Below are 14,278 nucleotides of genomic sequence, written 5' to 3' on the forward strand. Positions count from 1 at the left end.
AAGATGCGAGGATTGACTGTCTCAGATGCGGAGGCAACTGAGATTCGTCCTCCGCCACCCGGATTGAGGCGATTCACTACGCCACCACGAGGACTTAGCGTGCATTGGGAATTGGGCATTCCAGATTGGGAGAAAAAGGGGAGAAAAAAGAAAAGATAAAAAAAAGGAGGGACTAGTCTAAATAAATGTTTTTTGGTAATCAACATTATGCCACACATGCTGTCGATTGAGCTTAGCTTGTATTAAACCCAGATTTATTAGTGAAAATAAAACGTGCCACAGTGGTACCATGATATGGTCGTAGTTCCATGTAAATATGGTACATGAATAAACTGTAGTAATCATTCAGTACCATTTTGTATAGGCTACCAAAGTACCAAATATTATTATCACTGTACCATAGTAGTACCACAGTACATTTCTGTAAGTGTTGTGCTGCCATTTGACTCAATGCATCTAAGTTATTGTAGCATGGACAGTTACTCATTAACAATTCAGTGTCCTATTCCAGCCAATCCCAAGTTTTTGTGAGTCCTATACCAAGCTTTGCGTGATAATACTACTGAGACAATGCTGGCCACTGTCCACAAAACTAGACCAGCTTCACTCGGGAAAGACTTGCGCACTCCACACAACTAGTCCAACTTCCGTGTTATACACCTGCGGCAGGTAGACAGGGCTCTAAAACTGGATACACCTGCTCCACGGGTATTTTACAGTATATGTATCAGCGTATCAGGTGTATACACCCAGCGTGTTTTATTCTGCTTTAAAGAATCGAACATATCTTCATCAATCGGTGCCATGAGTGCGGAATATAGACTTTGTGAATTGGCATCGGTGTCCTTACACGTCTGTGAACCGGAGAATGACCCTAGACTGGACGAGCCTCGAAAACTGGACGATCGAATAAATGTATCTGAAGGCGGTGGGCTGTTTACCATCAGCAACGGCACAGTAAATGGAGAATCATCGACAAAACCCCTGCGCAAATTTGGCGAGACTACTGTAGGGGACTGTGCAGATTCCTCACCCGGCTTGTCGGCTCCAGGAGAATCGAAACTTTGTTCAAAACATGGATGCGAACAGGATTTGTATTGCAGTACAGAGGGAAAGCTGACCTGCTCACAGTGTGTGTCGGATGGATCTTGTCAGGGTCACACGGTGACAGAGCTGGTTACCCGGGCAACTGTAGTAAGGGTGAGAGACGATTAGAATAATTAATTATCATTATTAATTATAATAAAGCTTGAATTCTACTTCTGCTGCTACTACTACTACTTACAGACCTACTGCTAATAATAATAACTGGTATTATTTATGGCGGAATAATTTGGTGCAAACTCTTCTCCCTGTAAAAGAAGTTTCTACTGTTAGAACTGTCATGCATGTGAGTTTCACCCCTTTACTAGTATTGTGCAATCTGTGTATGTGTATTATACTCACGTGCTGAGGGCGTGGTCAGTTTCATTGCGTCACAAAGTTGGAGACGCCCATATAACTGAAAGGAATGGTTCACCCAAAAATGAAAATTCTCTCATCATTTACTCACCCTTATGCCATCCCAGATGTGTATGACTTTCTCTCTTATGCCGAACACTGAAGCTCTGTTGGTCCACATAATGCAAGTGAATGGTGACTAAAACGTTGAAGCTCAAAAAAGCATATAAAGGCAGCATAAAAGTAAGACTCCAAAAGACTCCAGTGGTTTTATCCATGTCTTCTGAAGGGATATTGATAGGTGTCGGTGTGAAACAATTCAATATTTAAGTCCCTTTTTTACCATAAATTCTCCTTCCTACCCAGTAGGCGGCGATAGGCACGAAGAATACGAATTGCCGAAACAAAAGAAGAAGAAAGTGAAAGTAGAGATTTATAATTTAAAAAAAATTAAATAATTAAATATCTGTTTCTCACCCACACCTATCATATCACTTTCAGAAGACATGGATCAAGCCGCTGGAGTCGTATGGATTAATTTTATGCTGCCTTTTTGTGATTTTTGGACCTTCAAAGTTCTGGTCACCATTCACTTGCATTATATGGAAGTACAGAGCTGAGATATTCTTCTAAAAATCTTTGTTTGTGTTCAGGAGAAGAGAAAAAGTCATACATATCTAGGATGGCATGAGGGTGAGTAAATGTTTAGATAATTTTCTTTTTTGAGTGAACTATTCCTTTAAGTTACCGGAGGGTTTCCAATCAAAACTAAGGGAACACTGGACTCTATATTAATTTATACAGAGGCCCCAAAAAGTATTTGGATTCTTGAGCCGCAATTAAAAATTTATGGTTTGTCATTGCATACAGAATATCAAACCAAAAAGAAAGTGCAGAAAGTACAGACACACTTTTCAAACAGAACTTTTATGTAAATTAAAAAATTATAGATATATTCAGTAATATTGAAAATTGAGACATAAAGCATTTGTACACCTGTATGGCACCTGGGTGAATTATGTTTCATTTAAAAAATGGGTAAGGAGAGGTCTAGGTAGCTCAGCGAGTATTGACACTAGTTTGAATCCAGGGCGTGCTGAGTGACTCCAGCCAGGTCTCCTAAGCAACCAAATTGGCCCGGTTGCAAGGGACGGTAGAGTCACATGGGGCAACCTCCTCGTGGTCGCTATAATGTGGTTTAATGCGTGGTGAGTTGTGCGTGGATGCCGCGGAGAATAGCGGATTGACGGTCTCTGACGTGGAGGCAACTGAGATTCGTCCTCCACCACCCGGATTGTGGCAAGTCACTATGCCACCACAAGGACTTAGAGCGCATTGGGAATTGGGCATTCCAAATTGGGGAGAAAAGGGGAGAAAATCCAAAAAAAATAACAAATGGGTAAGAAAAGTAAAGTTAGTTCTGAGAAAAGGCCTAGCATCATTTGTTTGCGGATGCCACTTTATATATATATATATATATATATATATATATATATATATATATATATTGTTATATTGTTATATAATACAGTGATATTCATTCATACATTTTTAAATGTTGCTTAAATGTTTCTTTTTGGGGCCACTGTATATGGCTTCACATGTTGACTGTGTTATGAAACATTTGGTCAAGGCTTTAAAACATTCCTGAGGCCTCTATACCATTAAATAACTGGTTCAATCCCTCTTACAGTACCTGCACTTGAAATCCTTTGTCCTTTCATAATCTGACATTACTGAGTATGTTTGTTTTAAAAAGAATCAGTTGGTGGATGTCTGTGAGAAAATGCAGCTGCAAGCTCTTCGGATTGAACGTTTCATTGACCGTACTCTAACAGCAAGGGAGAAAGCTGTACAGGTACCTAAGAATTTTGTTCATACAACAAGTCCTGGACAAGTGAGCTTTTCTTTTTGTCTGTGTTCAGATGTCCACCACTATAGTTATGACATGTTAATATGTAAGGGATAATGAACAGTCAGCCTGTCATCATCACATAATAAATCCCGATAGGATGATCAGGATCTTGACTCACCCTGAATCGGTTTATTTTTCTATAATGACCTAATGACTGTTCATTATCTTGCTTATTACACAGCTACTCACCAAACAAATAAATAAATGGATGTGGCATATTTATTTGAGTGGATATTATTTTTTTATGTTAGAAGAGGGCACAGAGTGATACGAGGGACATGAAACTAGCACAGCCGCTGTATGTAGGAAATCATTTGCCTGGGACAACGGTCGATCAATCAAGTGGTCATTATACAATGTTTTTGACTGCACAATGCCAAGATTGACTTGTCAGAATCAAGTAACCTAGGGAGCCATGTATTCATTTGTAATAATTGCCCTGTATGCTCTTTGATTGATAGACTGATGCAAACAGCGCGAGAGAGCGCGTGTTGGCTCAGGTAAACGTGGTGCGTGAGGCGCTGGAGGAGGAGGAGCAGCGTCTCCTGGAGGTCGTACAGAGAGAGGAGGAGCGTGTCGAGCAGTGCCTCCTCACTCAAAGAGCACACTGGACTCAGACGCTACAGAAACTCACACACACACGCATCAGACTCGTGCACACACTCACAAACTCCACAGACACCATGCTTGTGGTGAGTGAATAAAGAGCTGAGTTACACAATTATGCTTAAGTTAAAGTCAATTAAAAGTGAAAACGTTTTGTCTGGTAACCGGAAAATGTTTGGTAACATCTAAATTAACTAGTTTCATTCAAGTCAAAAACATTAAGTGAACTGAATAAACCTGAATACATTGAGTTTCACCAATGACAGTGATTTCTAAAGGTCAGAGCAGGTATAAATAGTTCATAAAGGTTCACTGAAAAAAGTGGTAACCTGTCTATTTTTTACCCAATCTAATGCATACAAATTACTTTAATGGTGTAACCTCACTTGTCATGTTGATTTAGTTAGATTAAATGATCAAGCCTCAAAAGGACACAAAAATATAATTCATAAGTCTAATAATTTATTGTATGCGACTCATGCTTTGTTCTGAAGTCATACAATAAGCTTTGCCAAGAAACAAATCAAAATCTAATGCCGGTTTCACATATCCTCCGTGAGCAGCGCGTTTTCGTTTCAGCGCCCATGTTAACAGATTAGACCCTTCACTTTGCAAACATGAGTCATGAGGTGACGCATCCCAGAAGCGTCCCAGATGCGGCAGTGAGCGGATAGTTTTGGCGTCGAGCCTATTTTTTGCCGCACGGCTCACGCTGAACTCAGCAGCTCTGTGTGTAGTAGAAAACTAAAATAATCAGGAGATTATTATAGAAAAGACGCAAAAGCAAATAAACAATATTTAAACCGAACCTACTATACACTTCAATGTATAGGTCTGCATACAAACACAAAATAACTAAATAAAGGAAAGAATGAATAAATAAATAAACTGCAGGAATTTTGCTTGTGATATATATATATATATATATATACAGAGACAGATTAGAAGAGACAGACCACTGGTATATTTTTAATTTTTAGTTTTTTTTATCCTTTTCTCCCAATTTGGAATGCCCAATTCCCACTACTTAGTAGGTCCTCGTGGTGGCGCGGTTACTCGCCTCAATCCGGGTGGTGGAGGACAAGTCTCAGTTGCCTCCGCTTCTGAGACTGTCAATCCGCGCATCTTATCACGTAGCTCGCTGTGCATGACACCACGTAGACTTACAGCACGGGAGGCTCATGCTACTCTCCGTGATCCATGCACAACTTACCACGTGCCCCATTGAGAGCGAGAACCAATAATCGCAACCACGAGGAAGTTGCCCCATGTGACTCAACCCTCCCTAGCAACCGGGCCAATTTGGTTGCTTAGGAGACATGGCTGGAGTCACTCAGCACACCCTGGATTAGAACTCACGACTCCAGGGGTGGTAGTCAGCGTCAATACTTGTTGAGCTACCCAGGCCCCACTGGACCACTGATATTAAAATTAATGGGTGAAATTGGAATGCCCACCTTACAGGTAAAAGAGCCAATCACCTTTTAGATAAAGGCATCGCCTGTCAATCAACTCAAGAACGCGCATGTGCATTAGCTGATCCAGCCTTATTTTTTTAAACCGGGGTACTCGGAAATCAAACTAAGAGAGATGGAAGAGCCTAAAGGCAGCCACAGTCACACCGTGTCCTAACCAGACACCAAACAACATGCGATAAAATGCATTTTTTCTGTCCTAACTAGCAGTGACAAGCGATGGTACATTCTGTCTATCGCTTGGTTTCTATTTGCAGTGTCCAAAATCATTCTCATAGAAGTATATTGAAACCAGCATCTCACTATTTGGCTAAAAACAACTTTATTTTGGCCAAGGGTGTCATACCTACCAACTGTTCTTGCTGAGGTCTCACTCTCTTCAGTCGGAGTTTTCTCACACACACGGTTGAGAATTGAGAAGATGTGACTGACATTCCCACTCTCTCCGCCTTTCTCTCCGGTTTACTTTCAGTAAGCAAAACCTCCAAAACACTTCAGTCTCCTGTACTCTCAGTCTTACTGTAGCATCTGGGTGTGTATGTGTGGCCTCCTCTATCTCTCTGTTTGATTTCTGATTACTTCGGTTCAAATAAATAAGGCTGGGCATAGAAATGCATTAATTCTTCAACTTAAAACTCTTCAGACACTTTTTGTAAGTTCTGTTCTCTGGTTTGTGTGCAGCTGTGTTTTCTGTTGTTAATATCACTGGTGGTCTGTTTGAAGCAAAACAAAGCGGTTTCACGTTTTAACGCCCCCTGTCGCGTGCGGGGGCTGCGCAAATTGCTGCTCTCAATTTTGGTTTGTTTCTCCCCAAACCTTATTGTATGCCTTCAGAACAAGACATGAGTCGCATACAATAATTTAATAATTCATAATTGTTTGACATTTGTGGAGTTAACAGAGTAGAATAAAGAATATTTAAATAAAGTACAAGTTCATCACAATAATACTTAAGAATAGTAGTGAAGTACAATTACTCAAGTATTTTACACACCTTGAAATAAATTAGAAAATGCAACGGGAAATTTTTTTATCAATTTCATGTATTTTTCTTAAAATGAATACTGTATGTTTCATGCTCATAATCCGTTAATAATATAACAACCTACACTCACCGGCCACTTTATAATGTACACATGTACATCTACTTATTCATGCGATTATCTAATCAGCCAATCGTGTGACAGCAGTGTAATGTATAAAATCATGCAGATATGAGTCAGGAGCTTCAGTTAATCTTCACATCAACCATCAGAATGGGGAAAAAATTTGATCTCAGTGATTTCGACCGTGACATGATTGTTGGTGCCAGATGGGCTGGTTTAAATATTTCTGTAACTGCTGATCTCCTGGGAGTTTTACGCACAACAGTCTCTAGAATTTACTCTGAATTGTGCGAAAAACAAAAAACATCCAGTGAGTGGCAGTTCGGCGGACGAAAACACCTTGTTGATGAGAGAGGTCAACAGAGAATGGCCAGACTGGTTCGAGCTGACAGAAAGGCTATGGTAACTCAGATAACCACTCTGTACAATTGTAGTGAGTAGATTAGCATCTCAGAACGCACAACATGTCAAACCTTGAGGCGGATGGGCTACAACAGCAGAAGACCACATTGGGTTCCACTTCTGTCAGCCAAGAACAGAAAACTGAGGCTGCAGTGGACCTACCATCTGTGTACCTCAGCAGAAATCCAAATTTGTCAGACCAGGCGATGTTTTTGCAATCATCTACTGTCAAGTTTTGGTGAGCCTGTGCCCACTGCAGCCTCAGTTTCCTGTTCTAAGCTGACAGAAGTGGTACCCGGAGGGGTCTCCTGCTGCTGTAGCCGATTCGCCTCAATGTTCAATGTGTTCAGAAATGCTTTTCTGCATAGCACTGTTGTAACGCGTGTTTATTTGGGTTACTGACACCTTCCTGTCAGCTTGGACCAATCTGGCCGTTTTCGCCCACAGAACTTCTGCTTGCTGGATATTTTTGCATTCTCTTTACACTAGAGACTGTTGTGTGTGAAAATCCCAGGAGATCAGCAGTTACAGAAATACTCAAACCAGCTCGTCTGGCACCAACATTCATGTCACGGTCTAAATCAATGAGATCATATTTTTCCCCATTCTGTTGGTTGATGTGAAATTATCTGAAGCTCCTGACTCATATCTGCATGATTTTATACATTACACTGCTGCCACACGATTGGCTGATTAGATAATCGCATGAATAAGTAGATGTACAGGTGTACCTAATAAAGTGGCCGGTGAGTGTAAATAATAATAATACTCTACTGACTAAATGGCAGTCATGTGGTATTGCACTAATTGTTGTATTTTTATTTTTGATTCTCACAGAACTCCAACCAGGAAATATTTGACAGGTACTTCTTGGAATTTACAATAAGTGGAACTCACTTGTAAGCAGCCATCATAAATGCAGAGACTGAACGGAGTCAGATATGATAATTGTTTGTGTACATGTATGTGTCAGGATTGAGGATGCTGATGGTATTGGTGAACCCAGAGACACTGAGCAGCTGAGTCTAAACAGAACCTGCAGTGACAGTAAACTCATGGTGGGTTTATGGGCCAGTGCCTTACTGCTTGGGCAATCTGGTAAGTGTACTCCAAGTTACATTTACACACAATCATGTCTACTTCGATGATCACCAAGCTTTCATATGGACTTTAATCCATTAACAATTCTAAGATGATGATACTATATATGAAAACAGTATCACATTCGAAATCGTGCTATTTTGTCAGTATATCAGCTCAGCTGTGATTACCTCACAGCCATGCTGATATATGGCCATAACAGTACTCTTGCTCATGTGATATTGCTTTATTATAAACTGCATAAGTATGTAATCAAATTGTTGAATGCATAGATTTATTAAGTATTTTTAAGCACGTTTCTCCGCCTTGCAGTCGGATCTTTTTAGCGTGCAAATTCTGATTTCCCTAAGGTACATTCATAATGACAGCAAAGAAAGCAACCAGACATTTTATTTTCAATGAGAGGTGGCACTTAGTGGCAACATGAGCATTGTGGGTGTGTCCGGTGATGCGATAAAGTTCTGCAGAGTTTCATTATATGCAAATGAGTAGCAATGCAATGCGGCATCTACCAATGAGAGTGAAGACAGGAGCTCAGATTATAGGTCTTCTGTGCTGTAATCAAGATTTGTCAAGATTTCCCTGTTTTATATTATTTCTCTCTGACACATACAGGGACATGCACTGATGAGCGAAAACATTATGACCGCTCACAGGTGAAGCAAATAACGTTGATCTCCTAACAAGGCCACTTGTCCATGTCTAGGTAGATTAGATGGTAAGCGAACAATCAGTTGTCATAGTCAATATGTTGAATGCAGGGGAAATGGGCAGGAGTGAAGACCTGAGCAACTTTGATAAAGGCCAAATTGTAATGGCCAGACAACTGGATCAGAGCATCTCTGAAACGGCAAGGCTTGTGGGGTGCTCCCGGTCAGCAATGGTGAGTACCTACCGACAGTGGTCCGAGGATGGACAAACCACAAACCGGCGAAAGGGTGTTGGGTGCCCAAGGCTCATCGATGTGCGAGGGTCACGAAGGCTATCCCGTCCGGTCCGAACTGACAGAAGGTCTACTGTGGCACAAGTCACAGGAAATTTTAATGATGTTATGGGAGAAATGTGTCACAACACACCTGCTGCGTATGGGGTTGCATAGCCGGAGACCGGTCAGAGCGCCTCTGATGACCCCTGTCCACTGTCAAAAGTGCCTACAATGGGCACCCGAACATCGGAACTGAAACTTGTAGCAATGGAAGAAGGTCACCTGGTCCGATGAGTCCCCTTTTCTTTTACATCACATGGACGGCTGTTTATCTGGGGAAGTGATGGCACCAGGATGCACTGTGGGAAGATGACAAGCCGGTGGAGTGAGTACGATGTTCTGGGCAATGTTCTGCTGGGAAACCTTGGGTCCGGCCATTCATGTGGACATCAATTTGACACGTGCCACCTACCTAAACATTGTTGCAGACCAGGTACACTCCTTCATGGCAACGGTATTCCCTGATGGCAGTGGCCACTTTCAGCAAGATAAAGTGCCCTGCCACACTGCAAATATTGTTCAGAAATGGTTTGGAACATGACAAATAGTTCAAGGTGTTGACTTGGCCTCCAAATTCCCCAGATCTCAATCCGATTGAGCATCTATGGGATGTGCTGGACCAACAAGTCCGATCCATGGAGCCCCACCTTGCAACTTACAGGACTTAAAGGATCTGCTGCTAACGTCTTGGTGCCAGATACCACAGGACACCTTCAGGGGTCTTGTAGAGTCCATGCCTTGACAGGTCAGAGCTGTTTTGATTGGACACCAATCAGCCACAACATTAAAACCACCTGTCTAATATTGTGGAGGTCCCCCTCATGCCGCCAAAACAGCGCCAACCCGCATCTCAGAATAACATTCTGAGATTATATTCTTCTCACCACAATTGTAAAGAGTGGTTATCTGAGTTTCCTTAGACTTTGTCAGTTCGAACCAGTCTGGCCATTCTCTGTTGACCTCTCTCATCAACAAGGCGTTTCCGTCTTCAGAACTGCCGCTCACTGGATGTTTTTTGTTTTTGGCACCATTCGGAGTAAATACTAGAGACTGTTGTGTGTGAAAATTCCAGGAGATCAGCAGATACAGAAATACTCTAACCTGCCCATCTGGCACCAACAATCATGCCACGGTCTAAATCACTGAGATCACATTTTTTCCCCATTCTAAAGGTTGATGGGAACATTAACTGAAGCTCCTGCCACACGATTGGCTGATTTGATAATCACATGGATGATTGTTGGTGCCAGACAGGCTGGTTTGAGTATTTCTGTAACTGCAGATCTCCTGGGATTTTCACTCACAACAGTCTCTAGAGTTTACTCCGAATGGTGCCAGAAACAAAAAAACATTCAGTGAGTGGCAGTTCTGCAGACGGAAACACCTTGTTGATGAGAGAGGTCAACAGAGAATGGCCAGACTGGTTCAAACTAACAAAGTCTATGGTAACTCGGATAACTGCTCTGTACAATTGTGGTGAGAAGAATATCATCTCGGAATGCTATTCAGAGATGTGGGTTGCCGCTGTTTTGGTGGCACGAGGGGGACCTACACAATATAAGGCAGGTGGTTTTAATATTGTGGCTGATCAGTAGCTATATACAGGTGCATCTCAATCAATTAGAATGTCGTGGAAAAGTTAATTTATTTCAGTAATTCAACTCAAATTGTGAAACTCGTGTATTAAATAAATTCAATGCACGCAGACTGAAGTAGTTTAAGTCTTTGGTTCTTTTAATTGTGATGATTTTGGCTCACATTTAACAAAAACCCACCAATTCACTATCTCAAAAAATTAGAATACATCATAAGACCAATAAAAAAAACATTTTTAGTGAATTGTTGGCCTTCTGGAAAGTATGTTCATTTACTGTATATGTACTCAATACTTGGTAGGGGCTCCTTTTGCATTAATTACTGCCTCAAGTCGGCGTGGCATGGAGGTGATCAGTTTGTGGCACTGCTGAGGTGGTATGGAAGCCCAGGTTTCTTTGACAGTGGCCTTCAGCTCATCTGCATTTTTTGGTCTCTTGTTTCTCATTTTCCTCTTGACAATACCCCATAGATTCTCTATGGGGTTCAGGTCTGGTGAGTTTGCTGGCCAGTCAAGCACACCAACACCATGGTCATTTAACCAACTTTTGGTGCTTTTGGCAGTGTGGGCAGGTGTCAAATCCTGCTGGAAAATGAAATCAGCATCTTTAAAAAGCTGGTCAGCAGAAGGAAGCATGAAGTGCTCCAAAATTTCTTGGTAAACGGGTGCAGTGACTTTGGTTTTCAAAAAACACAATGGACCAACACCAGCAGATGACATTGCACCCCAAATCATCACAGACTGTGGAAACATAACACTGGACTTCAAGCAACTTGGGCTATGAGCTTCTCCACCCTTCCTCCAGACTCTAGGACCTTGGTTTCCAAATGAAATACAAAACTTGCTCTCATCTGAAAAGAGGACTTTGGACCACTGGGCAACAGTCCAGTTCTTCTTTTCCTTAGCCCAGGTAAGACGCCTCTGATGTTGTCTGTGGTTCAGGAGTGGCATAACAAGAGGAATACGACAACTGTAGCCAAATTCCTTGACACGTCTGTGTGTGGTGGCTCTTGATGCCTTGACCCCAGCCTCAGTCCATTCCTTGTGAAGTTCACCGAAATTCTTGAATCGATTTTGCTTGACAATCCTCATAAAGCTGCGGTTCTCTTGGTTGGTTGTGCATCTTTTTCTTCCACACTTTTTCCTTCCACTCAACTTTCTGTTAACATGCTTGGATACAGCACTCTGTGAACAGCCAGCTTCTTTGGCAATGAATGTTTGTGGCTTACCCTCCTTGTGAAGGGTGTCAATGATTGTCTTCTGGACAACTGTCAGATCAGCAGTCTTCCCCATGATTGTGTAGCCTAGTGAACCAAACTGAGAGACCATTTTGAAGGCTCAGGAAACCTTTGCAGGTGTTTTGAGTTGATTAGCTGATTGGCATGTCACCATATTCTAATTTTTTGAGATAGTGAATTGGTGGGTTTTTGTTAAATGTGAGCCAAAATCATCACAATTAAAAGAACCAAAGACTTAAACTACTTCAGTCTGTGTGCATTAAATTTATTTAATACACGAGTTTCACAATTTGAGTTGAATTACTGAAATAAATGAACTTTTCCACGACATTCTAATTTATAGAGATGCACCTGTATATATATATATATATATATATATATATATATATATATATATATACAAATAAAGTAGTTTGCAAGAGTAGGGAAACCGTCACGGTAGCATCATTTGCAGTGTGTCATGGAAGTGGGTGGACTCTCTGATTGGTGGATCTCTCTTCAGGATCATGGGTAGTGTAGTACTTCACCAGGAATTCTGCTATTAAACAATTTGTTTTATTTTTTATTAAGTTGAAATAAAAAATAATAATAAATAAAATAAAATTCTTGTTGCACTCTAATCTCTGTCCTGGCTATTATTTTGTGATGCAATTTAAACTTTGTTATGCAGCACTTTTCGTGGTACTGTCTCCTTAAGATGAATCATTTATGTTGTATCTTTCCTCATTTTGTAAGTCGTTTTGGATTAAAGCACCTGCTAAATGAATAAATATAAATATAAATGCAAGTAATAAAAACTGATGGCTTCAGTAGAAGCATATACCATCGATGAACAACCTTGGAGCTCACAGTGGGTCTGTGTTTCAAGGTTTATACAGTAAGTTATCTTTAACAATCTATTCCCCTATTGAGAAAATGAATGGTATTTTTACTTCCTGACCTAGACTGTTGCAATATATACAGTGACTCAGTGACCTTCAGTCCCTGTGAATCTCCCATAACAGAGCTTCTCTTCTTCTTTTATTGCTTCTTCTGTTGCTCTTTCTTGGTTTTCACATTGTCTTGCTATATATGTCTTCTCAAGCCTTTTTCTTTCTACTTCAGCCCACAGTTCGACCAGGCTACAGTTTGAAAAGCAAACAGTCTGTTCTCTTCTGTCCCTCTCCAACGATCAGTGCACTTTAACATTCCTTCCCAAACGCCGGCGTCAGTCTCTCCCCGATGACCCAGCACGCTTCGACAGCTGGCCTAACGCACTCTGCTCCCCTCTCATGTCCTCCGGCACCCACAGTTGGGTACTTGACGTGGGCACAAGTGCTGCCTTCAAAGTTGGCGTCTGTTATGCCAGCATGGAACGCAAGGGGTCCGGCAATAACGCCCGGCTGGGCTACAACACAAAATCATGGGTGCTTTCACATTATGATGGAGACTTCTCTTTCTGCCATGATGGATGTAATGTGGGGATAGCAGTGGCCAAGAAGCCGAAGAGAGTGGGACTTCTACTGGATTGGCCAACTCAGACACTGCTGTTCTACGATCCTGACTCTATGTTTGTGCTACATGTAGTCAGACATGCTTTCAGTGAGCCTCTGCAGGCCGCCTGTGCAGTGGCCGATCAGAGTGTATCTATAGTGCACTAAACACAGTATGAGTGCTAATGAGTGAAGGAATGGTAGATTTAATGTTTTCAGGATGCAAAATAGTTTGAAGCAATTTTATAACATTCTTTCATAAATGTTTTTACATTATCTGTGCCATTGATGACTAGGAAGAATGCATGACATATGAAAAGAAAGTGTGTTCTATTAGAAGTTCTGGATCATTTAATCATATAAAAGATAATTTTTATTATATTCACAGACCAAGAATTTTTAGATTTTGCCAAACTGTTTAAATTGTAAGAGTGAAATGTGCCAGACACTGTTTTTATATTTATGTCTTTTAACTTATTGGAATGATCTTATTGAAGTTATTGGAAAGTCTCTTTCAAGAAAAGTTGTATTTATGTAAAAATCTGAGCAATTACTGCTGACTATTTATTATCTGTATTTCATAGAAAATAGTTAAATTTGTTTGTGACAGAACATTACCTTTATTTTCATATTTTCTGTGCATGAGAAATAAAGAATTCAAATCAAATCAAATCAAATCACTTTATTGTCACACAGCCATATACACAAGTGCATTGGTGTGTGAAATTCTTGGGTGCAGTTACGATCAATATAGCAGTCGTGACAGTGATGAGACATATACCAATTTACAAAAACATCAAATTAACACAACACAAATTAAATATCTGATATACACATAATTACACTCAACAATATACAAATAATAACATACACTGTACAGTATACAATACGCACTATATAGATACACATTATTCAATAAAAATATATAAAAAAAAGGATGTATA

The 14,278-nt window shown here is 40.7% G+C and overlaps 1 protein-coding gene across 1 annotated transcript; it reads left to right on the forward strand.

Moving 5' to 3' along the window:
• The first annotated feature begins 477 nt into the window (after positions 1–477).
• LOC127428713 (B box and SPRY domain-containing protein-like) lies at positions 478–13,990 on the forward strand. Its single transcript, XM_051677269.1, has 6 exons — positions 478–1,200; positions 3,200–3,298; positions 3,817–4,047; positions 7,782–7,807; positions 7,918–8,042; positions 12,967–13,990. Exons 1-6 carry the CDS (start codon positions 805–807, stop codon positions 13,500–13,502), a joined length of 1,413 nt encoding a protein of 470 aa, XP_051533229.1. The 5' UTR covers positions 478–804; the 3' UTR covers positions 13,503–13,990.
• Positions 13,991–14,278: the final 288 nt, after the last annotated feature.

The sequence above is a fragment of the Myxocyprinus asiaticus genome, chromosome 3, assembly GCF_019703515.2.
Source record: "Myxocyprinus asiaticus isolate MX2 ecotype Aquarium Trade chromosome 3, UBuf_Myxa_2, whole genome shotgun sequence".
Classification (NCBI taxonomy): Eukaryota; Metazoa; Chordata; class Actinopteri; order Cypriniformes; family Catostomidae; genus Myxocyprinus; species Myxocyprinus asiaticus.

What these genes read in the sequence shown, in the direction of transcription:
- LOC127428713 (XM_051677269.1), top strand. Translation starts at nt 805, where the DNA reads ATGAGTGCGGAATATAGACTTTGTGAATTGGCATCGGTGTCCTTACAC. An exon ending in AACCAGGAAATATTTGACAG is followed by an intron (nt 7,808 to 7,917) that starts GTACTTCTTGGA and finishes TGTATGTGTCAG; the next exon opens with GATTGAGGATGCTGATGGTA. An exon ending in CTTACTGCTTGGGCAATCTG is followed by an intron (nt 8,043 to 12,966) that starts GTAAGTGTACTC and finishes TTTCTACTTCAG; the next exon opens with CCCACAGTTCGACCAGGCTA.